The sequence below is a fragment of the Adiantum capillus-veneris genome, chromosome 16 (genome assembly GCF_014529385.1).
Source record: "Adiantum capillus-veneris isolate H3 chromosome 16, ASM1452938v2, whole genome shotgun sequence".
NCBI lineage: Eukaryota > Viridiplantae > Streptophyta > Polypodiopsida > Polypodiales > Pteridaceae > Adiantum > Adiantum capillus-veneris.
In genome coordinates this window covers 69,316,909-69,343,970 of record NC_140946.1, presented here as the reverse complement: position 1 = coordinate 69,343,970, position 27,062 = coordinate 69,316,909, and the positions used below count along the sequence as shown (strand labels likewise).

The 27,062-nt window shown below is 47.3% G+C and overlaps 1 protein-coding gene across 5 annotated transcripts in view; it reads left to right on the top strand.

The window, feature by feature from the left end:
- Window positions 1-3,184: 3,184 nt before the first annotated feature.
- Window positions 3,185-27,062, top strand: part of LOC147439238 (CDK5RAP3 protein homolog) — a 67,302-nt gene continuing 43,424 nt past the window's right edge. The window contains exon 1 of one of the 5 annotated variants that reach the window (XM_086485102.1): window positions 3,185-3,489. In XM_086485102.1, the coding sequence (XP_086341228.1) occupies window positions 3,306-3,489 (184 nt within the window). In that variant the 5' untranslated portion in view covers window positions 3,185-3,305. The remainder of the gene's footprint in view (window positions 3,490-27,062) is intronic. The other 4 variants (XM_086485099.1, XM_086485101.1, XM_086485100.1 and 1 more) reach the window with 4 other exon arrangements.

Sequence of the window (27,062 nt, the reverse complement as noted above, 5' to 3'; positions counted from 1 at the left end):
CGGACATTCAATGGGCACTGGTACCATAAATCCACATTCCCAATAGCTCTCGCCTATGCTATGATTGGACACAAATCCCAAGGCGCATCAATCAACACAAATGTCTTGCTCATTGTAAAAGAAGTTTTTGCCCTTGGCCTTCTACACGTGACGCTGTCGTGCGTCACTGAGCAAACTCGGCTACATTTACTGCAGTTCCCTACACCAGAGATGTTCACACCATCTAGATTTTTGACCATCTAAACGTGAAAGTTTTCTTCCCCCTCTTCAGTATCAATTCCTCTTTCTATTAAACTGATTGAATCGCCTTGTAACTGCCTTGTATATAAAATAGAAATTTCTGTTCAACTGCTTATCTTCTCTTCTGTCGACTTGTAATGTTCAATATGTTACATTGCTGAGACATCTTCTCTATCACCTCTGCTCACTCTGATCCACCTTTTGTAAATTTACTGCTCTTCCCTTCCTCACTTCATTCATTTGTGTTAAAACGTTTGTCAGATCTTATGCTTCAGAAATATTGTAAGAGATCATCAAAATAATTATTTCTATGTGCAGGAAACTGAATCAAACAATGGATCACAACACGGTACATTCTGCACGCTTGTCTGATCTTGCATCTGCCTATGTATACACATGCGAATCAATCACTCATCTTACTGTGCAGCTCTTCAAGCAATACACGAACAATGCAAAGGAAACGCAACCCATGATACAACCTAAGAGATTTTACCTCACGACTAAGCAGATGAGATTGGCTAACTCAGCAGGCGAGAAACCCCATGCGTATATGGAGGGGTTCCATACTTTCCAAGAGCGTCGCAACTTCATGAATAAGTGCGACGCAAGATATAAAGCTCTAAACCAAACGATGGCCACACCAAACACAGACAGGATGACAACATATACTATTAGAAAAGAAAAATATAATGCCTTCTATCTGTCATGCTAACCAGCTTGCTCCTACATCCTGCAGGTCTCATGAAGCAAATACTTGAAGAGTTTGATATCCAGTACGAGGATGATGAGAGTATGTTGCGTAATGTTGAAGCACAACAACTCCTCGACACAAAAACTAAAGGAATTACATTGTATACGATGGAGCAGCTGCGGTTTGGTTACAACATTGATTTGGCTGAACTTTCAAAAGCTACTAAAGAAAGCCGCTATCTTGGCAAATTTCATGACTTCGGCAAACCACACGCACGGCGCAACTAATCCACCTATCACAATCCAGAAGGTAGCATGGCACTATAGTGAACACAAGGCAGTAAGTTATGGCCAACCAGCCTTCCCATACAAGCCAATTGCAACAGACCAAGGCAAGTATGGATAACAAGTATCACTACCGTCCATTCATTTCTCTATAGCACCGTCATTTTTTGCTGATCTAACCAATGTGGATGGACTTCATATTTAGACACTCATCAACAACCAGAGACAAGCATCGGTCTTCCACCCTAGAAAAAGCAACGTCGCGAGAAGAATACATAGTCTACAGTATACGATGCACGAAAACCAGTAGGAGATATATCGGTCTTCCACCCTAGAAAAAGCAACGTCGCGGGAAGAATACATAGTCTACAGTATACGATGCATGAAAAACGGTAGGAGATATATCGGAGTTACGAACAACATCCATAAACGCGTTTGCCAGCACAAGCACAATCCTTCGAAGAGAATGCGAGCGGACATGCATGCACATAGTCCTTTCGAGGACAATTTTGAAATTATCACTTTAGCAACTAGTACCAATATACATAAAGCTAGAAACTTAGAACATTTTTATATTAAACAACACAAAAACAACAACTGCATTAGGCTATAACGTTTGCTCTGGACATCCACCAAGGGTGAGAAAAAAAAAAAAACACAAGAAAATATAGCTGCGAACTTCTGCCATCTTTATTTCATTGTTTTGTTCACTATCTTTGTCACATAACTTTGATCATTGGCTACAACAATGTCTTTTTGTTTCCATTCAAACTATGACAAACATGACAACTTATCAACTGCTTTGATTTAAATGCTTTTTCTTTTTTGTTTAGAATGGGTAGGCCAATTCCAGCTGGTCTGATTGAGCAGCAGACCGAATTTGAGACTGCAATGTATAAGTTGCAATATTGTCTTTACCCAAATTTGCAAGAGCGGGTGCTCAGACACTACATGCATAAATGGAGTGAGTTCATTCCATGGCCAGTTCAACCACCTATCCCATGGCATCCACATTACATCACTTGGAATACACTCGGTCGACAAATCACCATCGACATCGCCGTACTGGCTAGTTGCTCCACAAAACACCATTGTATGCAGTTCGTGCAGATTACGGACGTGCTCGGCCTACTCGAAACTATAGAATTAAATTACTCTAATGTGGTCCCCAATCACCTTCAGTCAGCTAAACAATTCATTTTGTGCTACTTTTTTGCCAACTAGTTAGCCACACGTGCAACTTTGAAGAGCATCTTACCGATATAGCCCTTTCTTCTCCTGCATCATAAACTCCCACTGATATGTATTGTTACCTAGTCCTCCTCCTCTTCTCCACAAAAGTTTTGTCCATTTCATTATAAAGCAGTCATTGCATGCTCGATTCAAAGTCTTCCCAACTCTCTCTTGCTTAGTTCCGTTCTTAATTCATCAACTTTTTGGCATACTCTTTACATCAAATCGTTTAAGTGACTTATACTCACTTAGAGTAACAAGATTTGTGCAAAACAAATAATAAGCGTTGTCTCTCTCTCTCTCTCTCTCACCTTTCATTTTTACATTTTTCTTTACGGATGTGTACTCTTGTTTAGTGCTTCCATGAGAACAAAACAGTATATACATTCCTATATGTATGAGTGACTTCTACTCACTTAGGGTAACAAGATTTGTCGAAAACAAATAATAAACACACGCACTCTCTCTCTCAGCTTTCACTTCTATGTTCTTTTTACTAATGTATACTCTTGTTCAATGCTTTGATGAGAACAAAATAGTAATTACAATAGTGTCCTTGCTCTCCATTCATTTCCATACACATGTAGCTACCAAAGGGAAGCTCTCTTTAATTGCAATCGCCTTGAAGGCTTGTACCGTTACACCAATTTGTTATCCACTTCCGGTTATGTAGGCTAACGAAGCACTCTAGTTTTTTCAACTTCTTGCTAAGCTCGTGGGCGTGCGATCCGAGTTATGGGCCATGGGATCGATCATGCCAAGTGCCTCACCAAGTAAAAATTTGGCTAAAACGGCAACCAACGACTTGAGACATTAAGACTGACTAATAGAACTGACACAGTGCGTTTGTGCGAGCGATGGAAGAACAGCAGCTGCCCATCGACATCACCTTCTCCAAGCTGGCGGACTGGCTCGTCGATCGCAAGCGCATTGCTGCCGATTGGCGCAAGCGTCTCCTGCCCATCCGCGCCAAGATCTCCGCTACCCTCCCCAGCCTTCCCAAGGATCTCCACCCTTCTTTCCCCACGGTTTCCGCAGAAGGTTGGCTTCACCTTTTCTCCCTTAATTCGGCGTCAGTGCTTGCGTTCTGTCGTAAAAACTCACTTTTGCTTCCTTCTTAGCCGTTATGGGTCTGTCCCATTGTATATGTCTTTTGATAAGTTGCTCTCTCTTTCTCTGTGGATTGATTGTTCCTACGACGTTAAAAACTTTTCTTCTCTTCTTCTTCCTCTCTCTCTCTCTCTCTCTCTCACACACACACACACACACACACACACACACACACACACTCTACTAAGGCTGGGTTCAGACTGGAGAGGTGGAAGAAAAGCATCCTTCCACCACTTCCAGGCGGAACATAGGGGTGCTGAGCTCCTCCGCCCTAGTGTTCACACAAGGCGGTAGCTGCAGCAGGTTCACATGGTTGCATGGCAAAGCTCTATTGGCTGGAGAAGGATGGAAGTGCTCAAAGAGGGAGGGGGGGGGTGTTGAAAGAAAAACAAGGCAGGGTGGAAGAGAAAAGGGAATCCTTTCCTTGACGTGGCTGCCCTGTCAGCAGTTTACGCCGCCTTATGTGCCCGGTAAACAGTCTTGAAGCCATAACCATTTTGAATTATTCAAGCAGTGAATTTCCGCACTATGTCCACTTAGATGAGATAAGCTCGACTGTAGGTTCCAAATTCCTTTATAGTTTCCTAACTAAAGAAAGCTCCAATAATAATGCGTATTTTCAGACTATAACCTTATGAAGGCATAAAAGTGTTATGGGGGACTAGCCCATAGAACCTTTAAACTTGACCTAGAGTCGTAGGTGAGTGACGATCCTTTACTGAAAACTAAGTTAGCAAATTGAACAATACACTCGATGAGGGACAATCGAAACCGGCACGAGGGACAAGAGTTGGAGAAAAAAGCCCAAAACAGGGTTGAAAAACGAAGCTTATACAAGGAATGACAATCTCTACCAGCATCATTGTTGAATGTAGGTTACCTTCGGAGGGTGATAGAAACTCAGTTCGTTGGTTTTATAGAGTATGTTCAAAGCATGAATGATCTCTATACAAACCTGCACCTACTCTTGGCACTGACGACGTGAGTAGGGATGCCATAGCTGTTGTCCAAGCTATGCATGATAAAGGTGATAATCTTATTCTTCCTATTTGGACAAGTAGAGAAGTAACAGGTTTGGACACTCCAAGCGACAAAATCGATAGCAACACACGACAGAAACTCATAATCATTGAACTTTTGTAGAGATAAAGAGAGAGAGAGAGAGTTGACACGGCCCGACATCGTTCCATTCCCAGAGGTATTGGCCCCAAAGATTGGCGCCCCTTTCGGTATTATTAATGCTTAATCAAAGTACAACTCCCGCAGGTGCTCTCAGATTCTGCGTCCAGATGCCTTGAGAAGTGAGGCCCCTTGGACTTATTTATTCTTACAAAGGGATGCCAAAACCAGAGCCCCAAAAGCAGTTAAACTCAAAAGCAAGGGATCCCAAAAGCAACAGGCTGCAAAAACTGCCAAAAAGCAGCCAACACAAAATATGGAATTTTGTACAGCCCTGCCACGTCAGCCGCCAGTGTGAAACGTGGAAGTCCGTACAATGTGCCACGCCAGCTTATCAACGCGAATTGCGGAATTCCTTGTGGAATTCCATACTACTGCCACGTGGCACTCTACTGTATAACTGCCACGTAAGCATGTACATACAGTTTTTGCCACGTCATCACTTCTGTCCGCGGGTGGTCATGCCGCGTCATCAGTTTGTGACATATCCCCCTCTTGAAAGAATTGTAATTGCCCTCGATTACGCCTGCAAAACAGAAAGAGGCCAATAACCAGTTTAGTAGACACTGACCCTACGTACCGATGCACTAGACATGACACATCTAGCACTTGTACAAAGACGACAGTCACATCACTTCACATGACATCACATGACATATCAAATCAATCATAGAAAAAAAGTTCGTTCCAAATCTCAGACCATGACTCAGAGTTACCAGGGAACGGACATTTCGGGCCTTGGAACGCCGGAACGGCGTTCCGGCCGGCTGGGATTTTCTGGAACGTGTCGGAACGGAACGGCGTTCCGGCTGGAAACTGTCACCGGAACGGGACGACCGGAACGGGCTGGAACGGGATGGGACGGACCGGAACGGCCCCAACGGCCATAAACGGCAGTTTTTGAAATTGAAAAAAATGACTGTTAGGCAGCCAACGGCCATTTTCAGCAGTCAAAAAAGTATATAATGCCCCCCTCCTCCCCCATTCTTCACACACTCATCAAGCCTCAAGGCCCATTCTCCCTTGCTTGAGCCTTGCTCTCAACTCTCAAGCCAAGCTCATTCTCCCTAGCTTGCTCTCAACTCTCAAGCCATAGTGTGGCGCCGCGGCATGCCTCAAGGCTCAAGCTCTCAACTTCTCTCTCTCTTGGGCTAACTTCTAAGTTCTAACCCTCAACTTTCAAGGCTCAAGGCTCAAGCTCTCACGGAATCAAGCGGCAAGCCTCTCTCTCTCAATCCCTCTCTCTCTCTCAAAGTTCAAGATCAAGCTCTCTCTTTCACGGATAATCCATCATCCATGGCCTCTTCTTCTCGTTCAACCCCCTCCGTTCATGCGGGCAACACTCAAAAGGCGAAGGAATGGTCGTGGTGGGATGAAGTGACCTCGGAGGGCACCTTGTCGGCGGCGGGAGGGTCTCGTGCATGGGGATGCAAGCTATGCTCTTACATGCGGAAAGGGGGGCATGACAAAGTGAGGGCACACTTTCTTCGAGTGTCGGGACATGAGGTGAAATTTTGTGCCAACGTAACCATCGAGAAGAGGAAGGAGCTCGAGGAAAAGGATCGGCAATTCAACCATAAAGCCAAGCCGGCACGCAAAGGTATTGATCCAAAGACCCTCATTTTCCCTTCTTCCTCTCTACCCAGTGTAGGTGTTGGTGCATCTTCAAAAGGTCCAATTCGTCGCCAAAAGACCCTTGCCACCTCTTGGGACCCAAAGAAGAAGGAAGAGGTGGATGCGGCCGTGGCCCGATTCTTCTATCACGACCATATCCATTTGTCGCAGCGAGGTATGTTCATTGTTTTATGATTCATCAATCTTCTCTCTCATTTCTTCCGTTATCGTCGTTTCCACTTTTTTGATACTAACCTCTTCTATGTTTGATCGAAATAGGTCGGAGTATTGGAAAGTCATGGTGCAACGGATAGGAGAGTATGGCATCGGCTATGTGCCGCCATCTTCAGAGGCTCTCCGAACCACCTTGCTCGATCGAGAGAAGGCTATCGTGGAGCAAGCAACCCTCAACATTCAACGTCTTTGGGCAAAACATGGCGTTTCCCTCATCGCTGACGGGTGGAGCGATACAATGAAGAGATCTATCCATGGTCTCGTCGCATACTCCAGTGGAGAGATGTACTTTGTGCACTCTCATGATGCCACTGAGAGTGGCAAGTCCGCCGATGTCCTCTCTGCAGAGTGGACAGCGGCCATAGAAACCATCGGTGAGCAACACGTGGTGGCCTTTGTCACAGATGGGGAGGCATCAAACAGGGCAGCAGCAGCTATCATAGAGGGCCACTATCCGCATGTGACAGTGTGCTTTTGCATGGCACACTGCTTGAACAACCTTCTAAAAGACATCGGCAAGCTAGACTGGATTGCTCCAGTCATTGCTGATGCAGTGAAGATGGTTACTTTCATCAACAATCACAACTTGGTTCGGAGTGAGTACCTCAAGAGGTCGGGCGGCAAAGTGCTTCTAAAGTATTCAGATACCCGCTTCGCATTCAACTTTCTTCTTGTACGCAGGCTGTCTGAATGTCAAAATGCGGTCCGACAGGTCTTCATCAGTGATGAGTTCACCACCTCCCCCTATGCAAAGACAGTTGCAGGGATTTTGTGCAAGGATAAGGCAGAGGATCTTGAGTTCTGGAAGGAGCTCAAGAGTCTAGATGCACAGGTAAAACCGGTGGTTCATTTGCTTCGAGTTCTGGATGGCATGGATCCTTGCATTGGCAAGATTTATGAGGCAATGGACCGCATGATTGAGCAGCTTGCACAGCTTGAGCCGAACGAAGAGCGATATGAGGAGATCCATGCGCTTTGCAGCTCGAGGTGGAATTCATATGCCTCTCCTTTACACGGGGCAGCGTACATGGTGGATCCAGAGTTCCAAGGTGCAGGGCAAGAGACAGATAGGGAAGTCATGAACCAATTTACAGAGATCTTAAACAAGATGGTTCTAGACAGAGATGGGCGACGCATTGTCAGAGATCAGCTGAGACAGTACAGAGAGATGCGGGGGTCATTTGGCAGTCCAGATGCTCAGATTGATCGCAGGAAAATAGGTTCAGTGCTTTGGTGGGAGGACTATGGCTATGATGGCCCTGAGCTTCAGAGATTGGCGATCCGTATTCTCAGCCTGTCAGTTAGTACCTCATGCTTGGAGCAATTGTGGAGTACCTTTAGCCACATTGCTTCCAAGAAGAGAAATCGGCTTGGAGTGGAGAAGGCTAATGATCTTGTCTTCGTCAGTGCAAATTTGAAAATGCTTTGCAAGAGTACAGACAAACAGAAAGATCCTTTTACACAGTGGGAGATGGAGCAAGAGGCTTCTCAGGCGGGTGGAGATGCACATCCACCAACACCAGGTACTTCATCTGTGGCTGAGATCGAGCCGGACCTAGACCTCGATGATGAGGAATGGGAGGATGTGCATGATTTACAGCCGGCCACTACGGATTGGAGGCCTCTCAGGCTAGTGGCTCTTGAGTCTTGAGTCTTTGCCATTTATCCACCTTTTTGTATGGCTGCTTGAGCCTTGCCCTCTTTGCCATTTGTAGCTACTAGCATCTTTATGGTATTTGTCACCTTCAGTCTTTTGGTATTGTGGTCACTGAAGTCTGGTTTGAACTTTTCCCCCCTTTGGTTTTTTTGTAGCACCTTGGCCTCTGGCGGCCCTTGAGGCTTGTTACTATGTTAGCCATAATTAATTCCAAAGTGTTATCTCTGACTACTACTCTTGCAATTATTTGAGAACATTGTGTATGTACTATGGGCATTGTGTTTGCTCATTGTTGTTCATTTGGCTATGTACTCTGGGCGCCTCACATCCCAATCAAGTCATAATAAGGTTAAATGGTCTTCGAATCGTGTTTTTTGTGGGTATTAGAGTCAAAGGACTCTAATACTACTTGTATTCAAACACATAACGCTAAAAAAAAAAATATTTGGGTGTTTTTTTAGCCTGCCGTTCCGCGCCGTTCCCGTTCCGGGCCCATTCCCGTTCCCCCGTTTAGCAGGGAGGCCCGTCGCCGTTCCCGTTCCGCGTTCCGGGTAACTCTGGAGTAATATGGAGAGGCGCTTGGTATCTATGATTTCTAGGCTGATTAGAGCCAAGACCTCAGTTCCACGTGATATCATACGAGCGGAGCTGGCTGCCCCACCTATGGAGATTGAGGCACTTACCAGATCAGTATCATTTGTACACAGCTTATGGGACACCACCAGGGATAGATATGCTAGGCTTGCTCTTGAGTCATCCAGACAGCTGCCATTATAGGGAGATACATCATGTTGATATGCACAGATGAGCTCATGGTTTCAGCATGGACAGGTTGCCCCCTTTCCAGTATTCTCTTGATGCACCATCTTTGGCTCTTACACGGATGGAGATTACTAGACTCATTCGGCAGGATCTTATCCAGCTTGATACCATGAGGACATGGATAGAGCCATCACGGGAGTTGGGTACGAAGAGGGCTTTCTATAGAGAGCATCTTCTCCAACTCACGACAGACGGATTTGTCACACAGCCCAGCTACATGGACACACATCTATATCATGGTTTACGATGTGCCATAGGCCAGATACGCACATCTTCACACGAGCTTGGGATTGAAACAGGTAGATTCAGAGGCATACCAGCAGACATGAGGATATGTCAGTTATGCCATGCAGAGCTAGAGATAGAGTTTCACTTCATATGTCACTGCACAGTCTACTATGAGGTTCGGGGACGCTTTCACTGTTTATGTTTTGGAAACCCCTACAACTTTGCTCAAAACAAACGTGCACATTGGGAACAAATGCGGTCGGTACAATGGACACATCTATGGATGTTTTGAAAGCCCTGAAAATTGTGCTCATAGTAGACACACGTGAATTGGGAACAAATGCGACTACTACGATGGGATGGTTAGAGTTGGGTAATGAGGTAATGGATATTGCACACACCATACTATCATCATAAATGATTCCTTCATAATAGAAACCTCTACCCCTTAGCCTCCAAAATCTATGTTAGTGACACAAGTAGATATAGTTGATAATAGCCCTAAAGGCTAAGCTTGCAAAAGCTTTTGCACGGGCAATAGATGCAGAAATTTGAAAAACACATAGTAAAACTAGATATAGAGAGATGTGAAGCATAACATTTTCTTGTATAGAAAGATTCAACAAGACATAGAATGAGACTAAGTACAGAAATATGTGAAGCATAACGTTTTCTTGTATCCAGCTATATCTTATGTAGCTTGATCAATGCTACTGCAAGAGGAGTGAGTGGAGAGTACTACAAGTCTACAAGAGTCATGACTCATGATGTACTTCTAGATTTAGAGATCTCACCGATGTGTTGATGCTTATGCCACTGATGTTTTCCTTGCATGGGCATTGTGTTTGTTCAATGTTGTGTATGTGCTATGTACTCTTGAGTCTAGGCGCCACACATCCCAATAAGGTTGAACGGTCTTCGAATCGTATTTTTTGTGGGTATTAGAGTCAAAGGACTCTAGTACTACTTGTATTCAAACACATAACGCTAAAAAAAACAATATTTGGGTGTTTTTTAGCCTCCCGTTCCGCGCCGTTCCCGTTCCGGACCCATTCCCGTTCCCCCGTTCCGCAGGGAGGCCCGTCGCCGTTCCCGTTCCACGTTCCGGGTAACTCTGCCATGACTGCCAGCAACGTATTTAGTAATCGCATCTAGATCCATCTTGGACCTCATTGATGTCGGATTAACTAATCCCATATTGCGATCATGTCTATAGAGATTTTCGACTCAAGCATTAACGTGTGCGAGTAATCATTCGCCTCAAGCACTGTCGTGTGCGAAAATCATTTTCGGGGATCCCATGTAGAAGTACTTTATTCATAACATCATCCAACAGAATACTAACCAGTCGTTATGTATCCCTAAAATTCAAAAGAAAATTAGTGACTTTGATCATATCTAGGTAATCTGTGACAAAGGAGTTGAGTAACTCCCTCTTGTGCAATCCCGAGTGCACCAGATTTAACCCTGTTGATCTCGAGGATCGACAAAGCTTAGACCGAAAATATCAAGGTAAAGTTCGAGTATTCGAGGAGTATCTGCTAGGTCCTTCTTTTCCATCCATTTCGCATCCAATGCCATGGTGTTCTAGAATTTAACTAAGAATCACCATATCACTTTACCTTTCTCTTTTTTGTCGTGGAAAGCGAGTATCTTTCGTTCTTTCTTTCGTTTGTTTCCTAAGGCGTGCCTTCTCAAACCGTAAGAGCATCGTAGCCAAATCGTTTTTCTTCAGCTGCAAGTCGAATTGTGTCGGTCAAAAGCCTTGTGCACCTTGGCAAAAGCAGTATTCAGATCTAGATCATACTAATCTGCTTCAAAAATCTTATCCAAGGTCTGGGGAATGTTTTGATTTACCAACTGATTCCCTTTTTCCTTTCTTTCCTTGTGCCCTGGGACCTGCGGGTAGCGTCTTTTGCTTCCCTTGTCCATTGGCACGTCAGTGTCAATCATCGGAATCCTAAGACGCACTATCATCTGATTCCTCTTTCTCTTTTCCCTGTCCATTGGCACGTCAATGTCAATCATCGGAATCCTAAGACGCACTATCATTTGATTCCTCTTTCTCTGGAATCCTTTGATGAACTTGCATCTGGTTCTCTTAGTTCGTCGGAACCTTCTGATTCTCCAGAATCCTGTGATGAGCTGTCATCCGGTTCCCTTGATTCATTCTTTTCAATCAGGCGGATTCTTACTTTATTGAGGTTGATACTATCTTGTCCATAAGATAAGTCAATGAGCCGGCATGCGTTCCAAATTGTTCCTTAGCATGTTACATAAGTCTCTAAATAGAGTCAGACTTGTGGTTTAGACAATAGTCTCGATTCTCTTTCGGCGAATCACAACAAAACTGCTCAATCTGGTCTTTCAAAGTAATCTTCCGAAACGAAGACAGTGGCAAATAAGTATTCCAAAACCTTTGGGAGTAGTCATTCTATAGAATTCTGTGATGAGCTGTCATCCAGTTCCCTTGATTCATTCTTTTTAATCAGGCGGATTTTTACTTTATTGAGGTGGATACTATCTTGTCCATAAGATAAGTCAATGAGCCGGCATGCGTTCCAAATCGTTCCTTAGCATGTTGCATAAGTCTCTGAATAGAGTCAGACTTGTGGTTTAGACAATAGTCTCGATTCTCTTTCGGCGAATCACAACAATACCGCTCAATCTGGTCTTTCAGTGAATCTAATACCATGTCTGGGTACAAAAGAAAGAACTAGCACAAAGATACTACTACTAGAATCCATCCTCATTTGCACTTTGGATGTCGAGAGAGTATGGCTCGAATCCTCTGTTGTAGTCTCCATCAATGCTGTGTAGCCCCTCTCCTCAATCGTGGCTGTCTGGATCTCCGTAGCTCCAGTGCTCGGTCGATGAGAGTGCCGATAGTGGTCGAATGAGTGTGGGCCGAGCTCTGCAGTGATGGCTGCTCCTATGGCTGTCCCATATCTAGTGAAAAGAAATCTATAATCTCTCTCAGACTCTCTCTCTAGCTCTCCCCAGTAAAGTGTGTATATCTGTGTGAGTCAAGTAGATATAGCCTAAGACATCTTTGATCCTCATAACTCATGACCCTAGAGAAAGGACCGAAACCCTCTCTGAATAAGCAGTGGAAACGGCCACGTATTTCATAGTACACTGTGCAATGACATATGTAATATAGCTCTGCCTCTGGCTCTAGGTGGCATAAGCAGCATATCCTGCTGTCTACTGGTATCCTTTTGAATCTACCAATCTCCATCTCCAGCTGATGTGAGGATGTGCGTATCTAACCAATGGCACACTGCAAACCATGAGACATGTGTGTCCATGTAGCGGGGTCGAATCACAAATCCATCTCCTGTGAGGTTGAGAAGATGCTCTCTATAGAAATCCATCTTCGTGCCCAACTCTTGTGGCGGCTCTATCCATGTCTTGTTGGTATCCAGCTGGATCAGGTCCTGACGAATGAGTCTAGTAATCTCCACTCGTGTAAGAGACATTGAGGGTGCCTGAAGAGAGTACTGGGAAGGGGGCAGCCTGTCCATGGTGAAGCCATGCGTCTGGATTCTGGAACCATGATGTCATCTATGCATACGAGTATGAAGTGTCCCCCTGAAGAGCTAACTGTCTGGAAGACTCAAGGGCCAGTCTAGCATATCTGTCCCTAGTAGTGTCTCACAAGCTGTGCACAAAGGAGACTGATCTGGTAAGAGCCTCAATCTCCATAGGAGGGGCAGCTAGCTCTGCTCGAATGATAGCGTGGGGTACGGAGGCCTTGGCTCTAATCTGTCGAGATGTCACAAGACGGGCACCACGTGCCGATAGAAAAGAACAGACTGAATAGACTTTTGGCACTGCAATAACAACTGAACTGAAAGAGAGAGACGACACGCGACATGGAGTGGCGGAATTCCACCCCAGAGAGTATTGGCCCCAAACCTTGGCGCCCCTTTCGGTGTTTCTTTATATTGCATCAACACAGTACAAGCCGGAACTCCACGTTTTGCACCTTCTCTAGGAAGCATGCTAGAGAATGAGCCCTAGCGTCATATTTAAAGGCCCTTGGCCTAAAAAGCAATTACAATGAAAAGCGTTCAAATTCAAAAGCATCTGGTCCAAAAAGCAATGCTCAAAAGTTGCCAGCGAAAATCCGGAATTCCGTACAGCTGCCACATCAGCAGTCAGCGCAAAACGCGAAAATCCGTACAGCATGCCACGTCATCAGCCAGCTTCGCAATTTTCTGTGTGTGTGAGTCTTGCTTTATTTTAATTCTTTATGTCACTTGGGGCCCCATCGAACGGGGTCCCCATAAGTTGGTAGGACTTCTTCTTCTGTTACTTGTTCTTCTTAGGGTTTAGGCCCCTCGACCAGCATTTGCAAGTTGGTTCCATTCTTAAGGGCTTTGACACGTTAGCAGTTTGTGACATCTCCCCTTCTTGAAAGAGAGTAATCGTCTGCAATTACAACATATCTGCAAAACAACTCAAGTTAGCATGCCACGTCATCAGCCAGCTTCGCAATTTCTTGTGTGTGTGTGTGTCCTGCTTTATTTTAATTCTTTATGTCACTTGGGGCCCCATCGGACGGGGTCCCCATAAGTTGGTAGGACTTCTTCTTCTGTTACTTGTTCTTCTTAGGGTTTAGGCCCCTCGGCCACCATCTGCAAGTTGGTTCCATTCTTCAGGGCTTTGACACGTCAACAGTTTGTGACACGAGAGATCATAGATACCAACGGCCTCTCCATACGTCTCCAACCATACTGGCCTACAAAAGGTCCCCATATCTGCACCCCATACAACATAGCTGAGGCTACTATAGTATCAAAGAGCCATAACTTTGTTCGAGGTTCCTGGAACTGAACCTGCGAACACATCCTCTCCAAGCCTCCCAAGGCCGCAAATGCTCTAGTGAGTCTAGTCTCTGCTGCTCTCCCCAAAGAAAACCTCGGCCTAGTGAAGACAACCCCAGGGTAAGTGTATGCATCTCTATACAATCTCTTGACCATATGTGAAAGTCGGTGCTGATCTCCTGATCCACTGTGGTGTGGTGTTAAACACCATAACCTTGGTTTTATCAAGGTTTGCAAACAATCCACTGTCCTCTGCAAAATTGTGTAATGCATCCAATCGTCGCTGCATCCCCTCCGGTGAGTCAGAGATCAACACAATATTATCAGCATATAACAACAATGGGATCCACGTCCCTGCCAGCTGGGCATCTCTATCACCCTCTCTGTCAATGTAATCAGACACCTCATCAACATAAATACCAAATAGAGTAGGAGACAATGGGCAACCTTGTTTCACCCCAATGGTGGAGTGAACCAAATGGGATATCCTCTCCAGGGTGCGTACATGTCCCATCACTGATCTGTATAGAGCCATAATCCCCCTAATCAACACCCCATCTCCTACAGTCTGCACATCAATGGAGCTCTCGGTACCATGTCAAATGCTTTGTGGAAATCCACAAAGCTACAATAAATCCGTCTCCCATGTGACTTGCCCTCCTCAATGATGGCTCTGAGTGTCAGAATATGATCAAGAGTGGAGAAACCCCTCCTGAAACCGGCATGCCCTTTTCCCGTACATCCTCACCCTCTGCCCAATTACTCAACTGCTGTCACATGACGAGCACCACGTGCCATTAGAAAAGAACAGACTGAGCAGACTTTTAGCACTTCAGTAACAACTGAACAAAGAGAGAGAGAGAGAGAGAGAGAGAGAGAGAGAGAGAGAGAGAGAGAGAGAGAGAGAGAGAGAGAGAGAGAGAGAGAGAGAGAGAGAGAGAGAGAGAGAGAGAGAGAGAGAGAATACCCTGCCTGCGCGCGAATCCTGTGCCTGAGCCGAACCCTAAACCAGTTGCCTGCGCCGCGAACCCTAACCGTGCTGCACGCGCGTGGCGAAACCTGCTGCTACTGCACGAACCCTAACCCTGTTGCCTGTGCGAAGCCGCTGCAACATCAGCCCCCCTGTCACGCGCCCTGCTGCCTGCTGCGCGCGAAACCTGTTGCTGCCTGCCGCGCTCCCTAATTTCCGCAAACCCTAATTACCTCTGCTAACCCTAATTCCGCTACAAACCCTAATCCCGATAACCTAATTCCCAGAAACCCTACTCCCCTACACCATACCTGCCTCAGCATCAAAACTTGACTACCACCTGCAAGAGAAAGAGAGAAAGAAAGAAAGCGAGAGAGAGAGAAAACGTCCAAGATTCCAATCGAGTTTCCCTTTTTCCCGTTCGTCAGTCTAGCCCATTCTTCATGGCGGCTTTGCCGGTCTCGAGTGCTACGCACGGCACTCCATCACCACTTGCCTGTCACGTGGACTGTACTGGCGACCTGTTGACACGCATTGACTCCAAAATACAACACTTGGCACAGCATACCTTGGTTGGTCGGATGATTGGACAGTCTCCACCTCGCTCTTCCATACGTGATTGGTGTCAGACTGCATTGGGCACTACTCAGGGGTGGGTCTCGGAGCTTACGCTTCTTGGCAGAGGCATATTCATGGTACGTCTTTCAGATCCCTCCACTGCCTTAGCTCTCCTGGCTCCGTCTCCGATACTCTCTGATCGCAGGATGATATACTTGACGAGGTGGTATCCCGAGTTTACTACTGAGGAGTTTGACAGTCGACACCTTATCCCCAGATTCCCTCTTACGCTCTCCTTCCTGGATATGCCTCTCCATTTTATTGATGAGCATCTCCTTCAGATGATTGCTGCTCATTTTGGCACAGTTGTTCCAGGATCCTGCATCTTTTCCTCTGGTCCACCTCGCATTCAAGTCCTGGTGTTTGGGGATACTTCATTACCAGATACAGTTACTGTGGCTGTGCGCGATCGAGACTACTCTTGCCGAATGGTAGTCACTGGTCGCCCAGGGCAGTGCTTACGTTGTCACGAGATGGGACACTTGGCACGAGATTGCCCCACTCTACCCCGCCATCGGCGACAACAACAGCCAGCTCCTGGCACTCATGCTCAGTCACGTGGTCAGCGTCAACAACCGGTTCCTCCTACTACTACTCGAGCACCTCGACACCCTGCAGGTGCTCCTCGAGCTTCGACCCCCCATGTCCCTCCCTCTGCTTCTGTTCCTACTGAGAATGCATGGCAGACAGTGGGTCGTAACCATTCAGTCCGTCCTCGTCAGCAACCTTCACCGCATGCAGCCCCCAGAGTTACCTCTCCTGCTCCCTCTCAAGTTTCCACCACCCCATTACCCCCTGCTTCTCCTCGCCATTCTTCCTCTTCAGCACAGGATCACTTACCTCTACTACCAGCTCCTCCTTCTCTTGCCGTTCTCCCGCCCGCTCCTTCTCCTCTTCCCGAGATCCCTATTCCCATGCAGATGGATCATCCCCCGCTATTACCTCTCCCTGTTCCTCCTCCCCCTCTCGCCCTTGCTCCCCCCCCCTCCACCTTGTGGTCCTCCCCCTCCTTCAGCCGCTCATACCTACGTCCCACGCAGTTTTCTCAGCTCCTGTCCTCTTTCCTGGGGCTCTCATCGGGCTGAAATGTGTGGTGACTCAGAAGGACCACTGCGGGTGCAGCTCTACCTTATGCATCACAAGGCAGGTCGTGTTCCCTCTTTAATAGGCAGTGGCTCTCAGCCCACTCATTCCTTTTTCCTTCCATTCCATGCCGCTCAGGAATGGTCTGAGGATCAGGTTCTACATTTTGTGCATGCCCAATCTATGGCTCAGCTTCATTCATGGTTGTCTACTTCCGCTCCGGATGTACTGTCTCCACACTTCCCTTCCTGTATTGGTGCTATGGAATGGAGTGATGTTTATGCTTGCTATTCATTGCCTATGGTCATTCATGTATCCTCAGATGTGGTGCTTCCTATGTCTATGCGCATTTGGGATGTCAAAGTTGCAGCATCAGTAATGCAATGTAAACAAGCTGAGGTCCGTAGTTGGTGCAATGAGACGCCATATTTTAGAGAAGGCTTGCGGGTTGCTTTCCTACCGCCCGAAGCACACCCCTTGGATGGTCCAGCTGCCTCCAAGAAGATGCGCAGTTAGTCAGATGCTTTACCAATTCTTTCATGCAGACTATGGATTTACATGTAGTTTCTTGGAATGCTAATGGTTTACAGACTTCTCGAGTAAGAAGTTCCCGCAAGCTTTTACTTCGCAGAGATTTGCACACTCATGTAGTAGGCACTGTGGATATATTACTAGTACAGGAGCATAAGATTGCCACTCCCTTTGGCAATCTCATGCCCTCCGGCGCCCACACTTTTTGGGAGCCTGCTCTAGGCATTCATGGACAGAGTTGCGGTGTATGCATTTCAGTGGGGCCACGTTACTTGGCCTCAGTTCAGTAGCATGGCACCCTTGTCGCTGGCAGAGCAATCTATGTGTCTCTTCGGATTCAGGACTCATTGGTTTTATGTCAGTCTACGCACCCACTACTCCTCGGGAGAGGGCTACTTTTTGGGCCTCTCTGGCTACTGTTCTACCTGCTGTAGACTCTTGGGTTGTAGGAGGCGACTTCAACAATGTCGAAAGCGACTCTGATTGGCGATCCATCACTCCTTTTGTTCTATCATCCATCTCTCCCGATGAGCAGTCAGATTGGGATCGATTTCTTCTAGCTATTCAAGGTGTTGATGCATGGCACATACCCTCTTTTGGTCATCACCCTGCTACACTTCATTACTCGTTACACTTCATTACTCGTGGGGGTTTCAGAGACAACAGGGGAGATTATTAGAGCGACTTGATCGTTTTTACATTGGCCCTTGGGCAGCAGCTCTAGGTGGATTTACTACTATTTGGAGAGGGACCAGCCTCTCAGATCACTTACCCATCTCATTGTTTATCTCCTTCACTAGATCCTCTGCACAGAGACGGGGCTGCCGCATCCCTGACAGTGTTCTCACCACTGAAGTTTTGTAGCAACAGATTTGTGACTTATGGTCCACGGGTGCTTCTTATTGTGGTCCCCCTGGAGAGTTCCTTGCTCATTGCATTACTCAGTCTAGTATTTACTGCCGCGATCAGACTGCTATTATTCCTCGACAGTTGAGAGTACGTGAGTCTGATCTTCACATTCCTCTTGGTTCCACACAGCGCTTGCTTGAGGAGTGGCCTCAGGATGCTTATCTCGCTGCTAGACAGACAGAGCTCACAGAGGAAATTCGTCGTGTACAGGAGGCTAGGTCTGAGTTCACTCATCATGCTTCAGTATCTCATTGGATAGCTAAAGTTGATCGAATGAATAAAGCCTTCTTCGTTGCGCATAAAGAGCGCCCTCCTGGCACCACCCTTCGGACTTTTTGCGATGCTCAGGGGACACTTCATATGCATCCTGATGTTATTCTCGATATGTCTGCTGATTATTTTGAGGCATTGTTCACTGCTGATGTATGCACTACTGAGGTTTTACTGGCCCGTGAGCAGATCTGGCATCACACTCGACGCCGTTGTACAGAAACTATGGCCGAGATCTTGTTGGCACCCTTCACACTTGCAGAGCTTCATGCTGCTATCGAGAGTCTAGATCCATCCTCCTGCCCAGGAGAGGATGGCCTCACTAGAGCTTTCTTTTTAACTTATTGGGATGTATTGCATATACCACTGCTTCGTGGTTGTCAGGACATATTTGCATCAGGATATATGCATCCGGATCTTTGCTCAGGTCTCATATCTCTTATTCCGAAAGGGGGTGACACAACTCAGCTCCGCCAGTGGAGACCTATTACCCTACTCCCTTCGGTCTATAAGATATTAGCGTTACTGCTCAGTCATCGCTTGCGACCGTTCTTACCAGATATTATTCATACTTCTCAGACTGGCTTTGTCATGGATCGATGCATACTGGATAATATCTTCACTTTTTATGAGGCAGTAGAGTGGGCCAGATCATCTTCTGAACCTCGCTTTTTTCATTCTTGACTTTGAGAAAGCATACGACCGTGTTGAGTGAGACTTTCTCGAAGGATCATTAGCCAGGATGGGTTTCCCCTTGCGATGGATCGCAAGCATTTCCGCTCTTTTCAGGACTGCCAGCAGTGCTATTACTATTGGTGGTCGTGTCAGTCGCAGTTTTGAGCTCTCTCGATCTGTCCGACAGGGATGTCCTTTACCAGCATATCTGTATCTGTTTGTTGGAGAGACTATGTCAGATTTTCTTTGTGCTCAGAGTCATGCATTTCGTGGCTTGACCATGCCAATACCTTCAGCTCCGGACCTTATCGATCAGGAGTTCGCTGATGACACTATGCTGATGTTGCACTATTTGCTACCAGCTCTTGATGCCATGCGGGAGGCCTTGACGGTTTTTTGCATTGCCAGTGGTGCACGTATTAACTGGCATAAATCCTATGGGTTACTAGTTGGCAGTGATGACATACCTACTTGGGGGGTAGTTGATGGTTTCACATGGCTGCAGTCGGGTCAGACATGCAGATATCTGGGCTTTCAGGTTGGATTTGATGTTTCCTCACAGCAGCAGTTTGCACGCGTTCTACAGTCTATTCGCAGGAAACTCTGTCATTGGTCTTCACGTCATTTGTCGTTGGCTGGCCGTGCATTGGTCGTCAACCAGGTCATTCTGGCTACAGTATGGTATACGGCCTCTTGTTGGATGCTACATTCAGGAGTGATAGCTCAGCTCCGCAGACTAGTACGGAACTTTTTATGGAGTGGCACAGATGGGACTACTGATACTCGTGCTCGGGTTCGCTGGTCCACGATTATTCGAACTCGGTCAGAGGGCGGCCTTGGCATTATTGATCCACAATTACAGAGTCGCGCCCTTCTTACCAAGCTTATTGTTCGGGGCCTTTTTCCCGGCCAAGAACCTTGGAAGATGCTTCTTCAGGCCGCTATTTGCACAGCAACTCCACGCCTCGGCACTAGAGATGGTCATACTTGGCGTACAGGGTATCGTTTTCTCTTTACGGACGCCCCCTTGTCCACCAGCACTCTCTCACCCTTCATCCGATCACTCCTTCAGATTTGGGTTTCCATGCGACGAGCTCTCATACGCTCACCTCCCTCATGTCGTGAGGAGATTGAGCGCCAGCCTCTCATTTGGAATGATGCAGTTCTTGATTCTTCGGTTAACCCACCACGTCAGCTTGGAGAGAGGACTCACATTGATTGGGCTGCTTGGGACACTGGCCCTGCTGCCTCTATGCGGTTGTTTCATGAGACGCGTATGCTGGATGCAGATTTTGTAGCAGAACATTATGAAATTGGTCGCGGGGTGACAGACAGACTTCTTGAGATTGACTCCGCCATTCCTTCACAGTAGGACGCAGTCATGCGAGGCACGATTCAGATGCCTCCACATAGTGGCTGGGAAGGTCTCTTTGCTCAGAGCACTCTCTTATTAGTTCGTTTAGACACCATGCTGTTCACAATTGATTCAGACTCCTCTCAGGGGATTCATGCTAGATTGACATTTGCTCCCACCTCTCCGCACCTTGTCTACACCGGCGCTCGATGGGAGGCCATACGAGTAGTTGGCTCTCGCTGAAAGCGTCGTTGTGTTGACCCCCGTTTCGCATCCGCTGATGCCGCCCTTTGGAGGCTTTGGGTGTGGGAGGGTCGTGCCTTATCTCAGCTTTATTGGGACCCAGGAGAGTGGCATTGGCCTCACTCTAACTCCACCGGTGCACATGTATCATTTTTTGAGTACACTGTCAGAATTGGAAGATTAGCATTGATGAGACAGCACCCAGAGCAGCCCACTCGTATGCGTTTCTGGTTACATTCAGGTCTCTCCCATGCCTATCTACAGCAGTTTTGGTCAGCCATCTGGGATTTACATGCGGCTCGTCGTATTTCTTTTTTCATGTGGATGATTGCACATGCAGGACTTCCAGTAGGGACTTGGCTAGCTACTATGGGTCATGATCCGTTATGCACTCGATGTCCTTCACGACTACATGAGTCACCAGCCCATTGTCTTTGGTCATGCTCCTCTTCTCATACAGTGTGGCTACCAGTTTACTTTTTACTTAGCAGAGCAGGTGTTCAGGATGGATTTCTCACTTGGGGCTCTGTCTCATGGTTGATGCCGATGCCCGGACCGCATCTTTTCTATGAGGGCTCAGACACAGATCCAGCTCTTATGCTTACCTCGACTGGTTATCGGCGAGGAACTTTGGCTATGTTACCACAGATCGCATGGCAGGGGGATCCTCAGACACGTGATGAAGTTTTTTCAGTCATCACTAGCATTACACTATGGAATATTTGGAGAGCTCGTTGTCTTCACATTCTCAGTGCGGCTCCACAGCTCCTTGAGGATATCCTTACTGCCATTTGGCTGGACATCATTCACACCCTGATTTGGCAGTGGGATTCTTCCTCAGGTACATCTAGAGCAGCCGAGGCTCGACGATTTGCCTTTCTTCGGCGTTGGGCCCGAGCTCCACTCTTTTTCACACTTACAGGTGGTCAGATTATATGGCATTATGCCCCCCCTTAGTGGTTTCTACTCCACTCATCACACAGACTACCATGAGATTGTACTAGCCGAGTTGTCACTATAGTGGCTCTCACCTTTACTTTTAGCTTGTACACCCCACGTGACAGGCTATTTTGGCATCCATTGGGGATCATATTGTACTCAGTAATATACAGCTCTGATTTTTCCAAAAAAAAAAAAAAAGAGAGAGAGAGAGAGACGACACGCGACACGGAGTGGCGGAATTCCACCCCATAGAGTATTGGCCCCAAACCTTGGCGTCCCTTTCGGTATTTCTTTATATTGCATCAACACAGTACAAGCCGGTACTCGAGACTCTGCACCTTCTCCGAGAAGCATGCTAGAGAATGAGCCCTTAGCACATATTTAAAGGCCCTTGGCCTATGAAAAGCAATTTACATGAAAAGCCTTCAAACTCAAAAGCATTTGGTCCAAAAGCCCTTAGCACATATTTAAAGGCCCTTGGCCGATGAAAAGCAGTTTACATGAAAAGCCTTGAAACTCAAAAGCATATGGTCCAAAAGCAAAGCCAAAAAGCTGCCAGCGTAAATCACGGAAATTCGTACAGCCTACCACGTCATCAGCTAGCGCAAAACGCAGAAATCCGTACAACTTGCCACGTCATCAGCCAACGTAATTTTCGAAAATCTGTCACGTCATCAGCAGCTACGCAATTTCTTGTGTGTGTGTGTGTGGGTCCTGCTTTATTTCCTTTATGTCACTTAGGGCCCCATCGAACGGGGTTCCCATAAGTTGGTAGGACTTCTTCTTCTGTTACTTGTTCTTCTTAGGGTTTAGGCCCCTCGGCCGGCATTTGCAAGTTGGCTCCCTTCTTCAGGCTTTGACACGTCAGCAGTTTGTGACAACTGTTGCTCAAGAATTGATGCATACAACCGTACCAATGTGTGCCCAACCATAATAGTGTGGTAACTCCCTGGCTCTGTGGGATCACCTGCCTTGAAGATAGGCACAATAGTAGACAACCTCCAAGTCTCAGGTAACCCCTCACACATGGCACGATTGAACAACACTACAAGAACGTCTGCCATCATATCTCTAGCATGTATAAAGTTCTCTTCTACTAGACCATCATGATCATATGCCCTGTTGGTCCTCATCCTGTCAATGGCTCTCTTTACCATCTCAATGGTAAAGAAGGTGCTAGTAGGTGGGCATGGCTCTGTAGGATCTGGAAGGGGTCCTGTCCAGGAACCGTATATAACGACGATGCATACTGGCGCCACACATCAGGAGAAGTAACTCCAATGGCCTGTCTCAAGATCTGCTGGGTCAAGATCGATGACACAAGTCCTCCCACAGATTCCTACTACTCGAATCCTCTGAAAACAGCACTCTACAACTTTTGGAACCTCTACTGAGACTGTGGTGTCGACCCTCCGCTTGGATCTTGAAGAACATGGAGGGTATGGACTCTGAGCAAGCGCAAATTGCAATGAGGACCTCCAGTGGTGTGAAGGCCCCCATCCATCGGGGAGCTGCTGTCTCTAGAGGAGTGAGCCACTCAGCTGGTAGAGCCTCTGTGATGTCCTGGCCCATGCTCTGCACCCCTCTCATGCCCTGTAGCTAGATGCTCTATACCTCCTCTGGCAAACCTGAGAACTGAAGCCAGTCGCCTAGAGTGCGTGCTTGACCCTGTGCCATGGAGCCCCAAGAAACATGAGGCCTACTACCAACCAAGTGGTCTCTCTGAGTGCTAACCATGGGGTTCCAAACAAGGGGTTGCCTCAAGCGCTCCTCCGTGCAAGTGGGCTGGTGCTGCTCCACGCCACATCGCAACTGCTCCCAAGAGCGAAGCAGGCTCGCATCAAATCGATCCTCCAATCTCTTGCTCAGACCAACTCTTCGCATCTCTGTAAAGATCCACCTGATGGAAGGTCTTCAAGGGCCTCCTGCATGAGGCACTTGGGCTCTAAGCCGCTGAAGCAACAACTCCTTCCAGGGCTCCTCCCCTGGAAGGAGTCCTCTAACAACAAACTTCCCAAGAAGGGCTCTGCTTTGTTGTGTTGGGTCTATGATCCCCTCTCCCCCCGAGAACATGGTAGGGTGATGACTTGCCAAGCTACTCTTGTCCGGGCTAATTGGGTGTCGCGCCCTGACCAAAGAGAATTCCTGATGAGCCTCTCTAACTGGTTGATGTAGGAGCTCGAAAAGATCCAACAAGAAGCAATGTACCATATAGTAGCCTACAACACTTGGTTGGCCACTACAACACTGCTTGCCAAAGAGAGCCGTGTCGAACTGTAGCAACTTTCTTCTGATGGACAATAGGAGGGGAGCAATCTGCTGCTTAGGGGACAAGTCTAGGCCAACTTGACAGCCCAAGTAGCGAACTGCAGTTTCTGGGGGAATCCATCTTAAGCCCTCACCTTGCGACCAATTAGGCATAGGAGCACTGCCAACCTAGAAAGCCACTGTCTTCCTCCAGTTGATCAGTGCGCCTGATGCACAACCTGTGCAGGTTGGCCTCCTGGCCCTCCAAGGACAGAGCCGAGTTGTCGGAAAACTCAGCATCCGATATCACCCCAAATAGGGAGCGCTAAGCCACGCAGGCCAACCTGCTGTGAAATCAAGAATCTGCTCATCGCCTCAGCATAGAACAGAAAGAGGAAGGGGGCTAGAGGGTGTCACCAGCCAGTGGCAATTCCATTTTTGTTTATTTTCTCTGTCTTTGGGGAATTTCGTTTTACCTTTTGGAAACACCCCTCTGGAAATCTAACTGCCCTGCATTGCATAGCCAGTGTGGAACTATTCAGAGAGAGTCCAGGCCTGAGGGCTAAAGAGCACTAAGGTTGGACAAGGACTATGGTTAGCCAAAGTGGGGTCATTGGCCAGCCAAAGCGGAATCCTTTGCTACATAGGCTACATTTCAGTTCTGGGTGTGGCTGCAGTGTACAAAGAGGGCCAGATGACCTAGAAGAATGTAATGGCAGAAACTCCTAAATTTTAGGGACTGCTATTTTTGGACGGCAAAATGTCTTCGCATCATTACGTGCATTTTGACATGGGGATCATTTTGTTACTCTGTGGCCAAGTCAACAGAGGCTGCAGGTGAGATATTTTTAGACCCGAGGGTCTAAAGCGGGAAAATGCACAAATGAGTGACACTTGGCACTCTGAGGCCAGTTTACTACTTAAAGAGAAGGCAAAAACGTGATTTTCAGCAGTGAGCTCGTTTTTGAGTGCTGTCACAGGTGGGAGAGCTTCAATGGAGTGCTGGCTTACCCTCTATGTACAGTGAGGTGCAGGATGTCATGACCTGCACACCTCTCACTGCTCTCTCTCTCCCCTATTCTTTATGGTTATGCCCCTCTAGTGGGCTTTTCATTTGACCAATGTACAGTTATGTGGGTTCATGCGCGATTGCCGAGGCAAGAGCCTCTTGCACAGGTATTGGATTAGCTAGCGGCTAATCCCTTGCAGGTACAGGTGAATTCGGAGAGGTTTCACGTGCGAAATCCTGTTCGATTCAAAGGGCAAGTAGCCCTACAGGTGTGGGAGCTCGAGGACTTGCTATGGATGCGACCGGCACGCGAAACGGAGCCCGAAACAGTGAATTACAGCCTGCTGTGTATTTTTGCAGGTTTAGGGTTTCGGCCCTAAACGGACCCTGATACCCCCAGGAGGTTCGGGGACGCGAGGGGACCGCTGTACAAGTGATCTGGCGCATTTTCGGGGCAAAAAACCAGAGAATTCAGCATGCTGCAGATTCTCGCCAGGTTTTGCAAAGTGTCCGTATGCGTCGGGAAAGTCATCTAATGCGTGGGGATACTGATTGTGAAGGGTCCTAGTACAGTTATGTTGCCAAAATCGGGCTAGAACAGAAGAAATTCAGCCCAGATTGTGCAGGGCAGCTTGTAGGGAACCACAACTTTTATTCCCTCTTTTAAAGAATAAAGAAATACCGAAAGGGGCGCCTATTTAGGGGCCAATCTGGTGTCTGACTCGCATACAGATGCATTCTAGCATCTGTATCCCATTCCCCTCTCTTGTGTCATTATAGCACAGGTAGAATAGACGACTAATAATGGGTGAAAGCTAAATCAAGGTTTGAAGTAAAGTCTACCGCCCTTTTTGGATTGAACGGGCCGGTTACAGAGGGCAACCCTGTCTGACCGAGCGTATGAGCATGAACGGGTCCCCTATGCCTCTTGCCAAAAGCACCTGATTGTGTGTACGTCTGTAGAGAGTTGACACCTCTGATCCAAGTGCCTGAGAAACCCATCTTGCGAAAAGTGCCCTCCAAGAAGTCCCAGTCAACTCTGTTGTAAGCCTTCTCAAAAGCGAGAAGAAGTATCACCAGATCCTCACCCTGGAGGCGCACGAGGGCAAACGCCTTCCAAAAAGTGAAGATGCTGTCAAGGATACTGCGCTCCTTGACAAAACCTGATGGGTCCCATGTATAATGCTCTCTAGAAGTGGCTGAATCCTCAAGCTTAGAGCCTTGGCTAGAATTTTGTAGGCTAAGTTGAGGATGGTGATGGGCCGCCACTGTCGAATCTCGTCCAAGGAGCCTCCCTCCTTGGAAATGAGGTTGATCAAGCCCTCACTCATGTTGTCAGGCATCTCTCCTGTGCAAGATGTATTGAAATGCGCTGCAAAGATCTGAGCCAAGCAAGTCCCAGTACTCCAAGAAAAAACTGGGAGTCAAACCATCCTCACCTGGACAACTACCTTGGAGAAGTGCTCTGAGGGCCTCATGGAGCTTCTCTAGCTATAGAGGCTTGAGTGCTATAGAGGCAACTCAAGCCTTTGGCCCATCTCCTCAGTCACAAGACGAGGCATGTGTGCCCACGCCTAGTCTTTGCATGCATCTTGACGCTCTGACTGAGGCTCTACTAACAACAGGTCACGGTAAAAGTTAGTTGTGCAATTGCACGTATATCATCTGGCTCTGAAGCAATTGACCTGTCAGGTATCCTCAAATGGCTGACACTAGTGTGTGCATGGCAGGTCCCACTATCTCAAAGAACGCCCCAATCTTTTTGTCACCCAAATTGGGTCCACTGAGATGCCTGTCGATGGAAAGCAAACTCATGGCGCTGCTCCTCTATGCTAGCCAGCTCCTGGCGAGCCTGCTGCAACTGCTGCTCTAACCAAGGACTGTCTGGGTGTTGCTCCTGCATCCTCTGCAAGGAAACGCCCCGTCGGAGACGCTTCTTCTCCTCCCTCGTTGCAGCCAGGCGAACCGTAGACTCCTGGAGGAAGAAGCGACTAAGCTTAGGAAGTCCAGAGGCCGCTCCGTGAGCAGGGGAGTCCTGCGTGTCCAAGCCCTCTGTCCAAAGAGCCACCACTCGCTCTCCTAGCTCT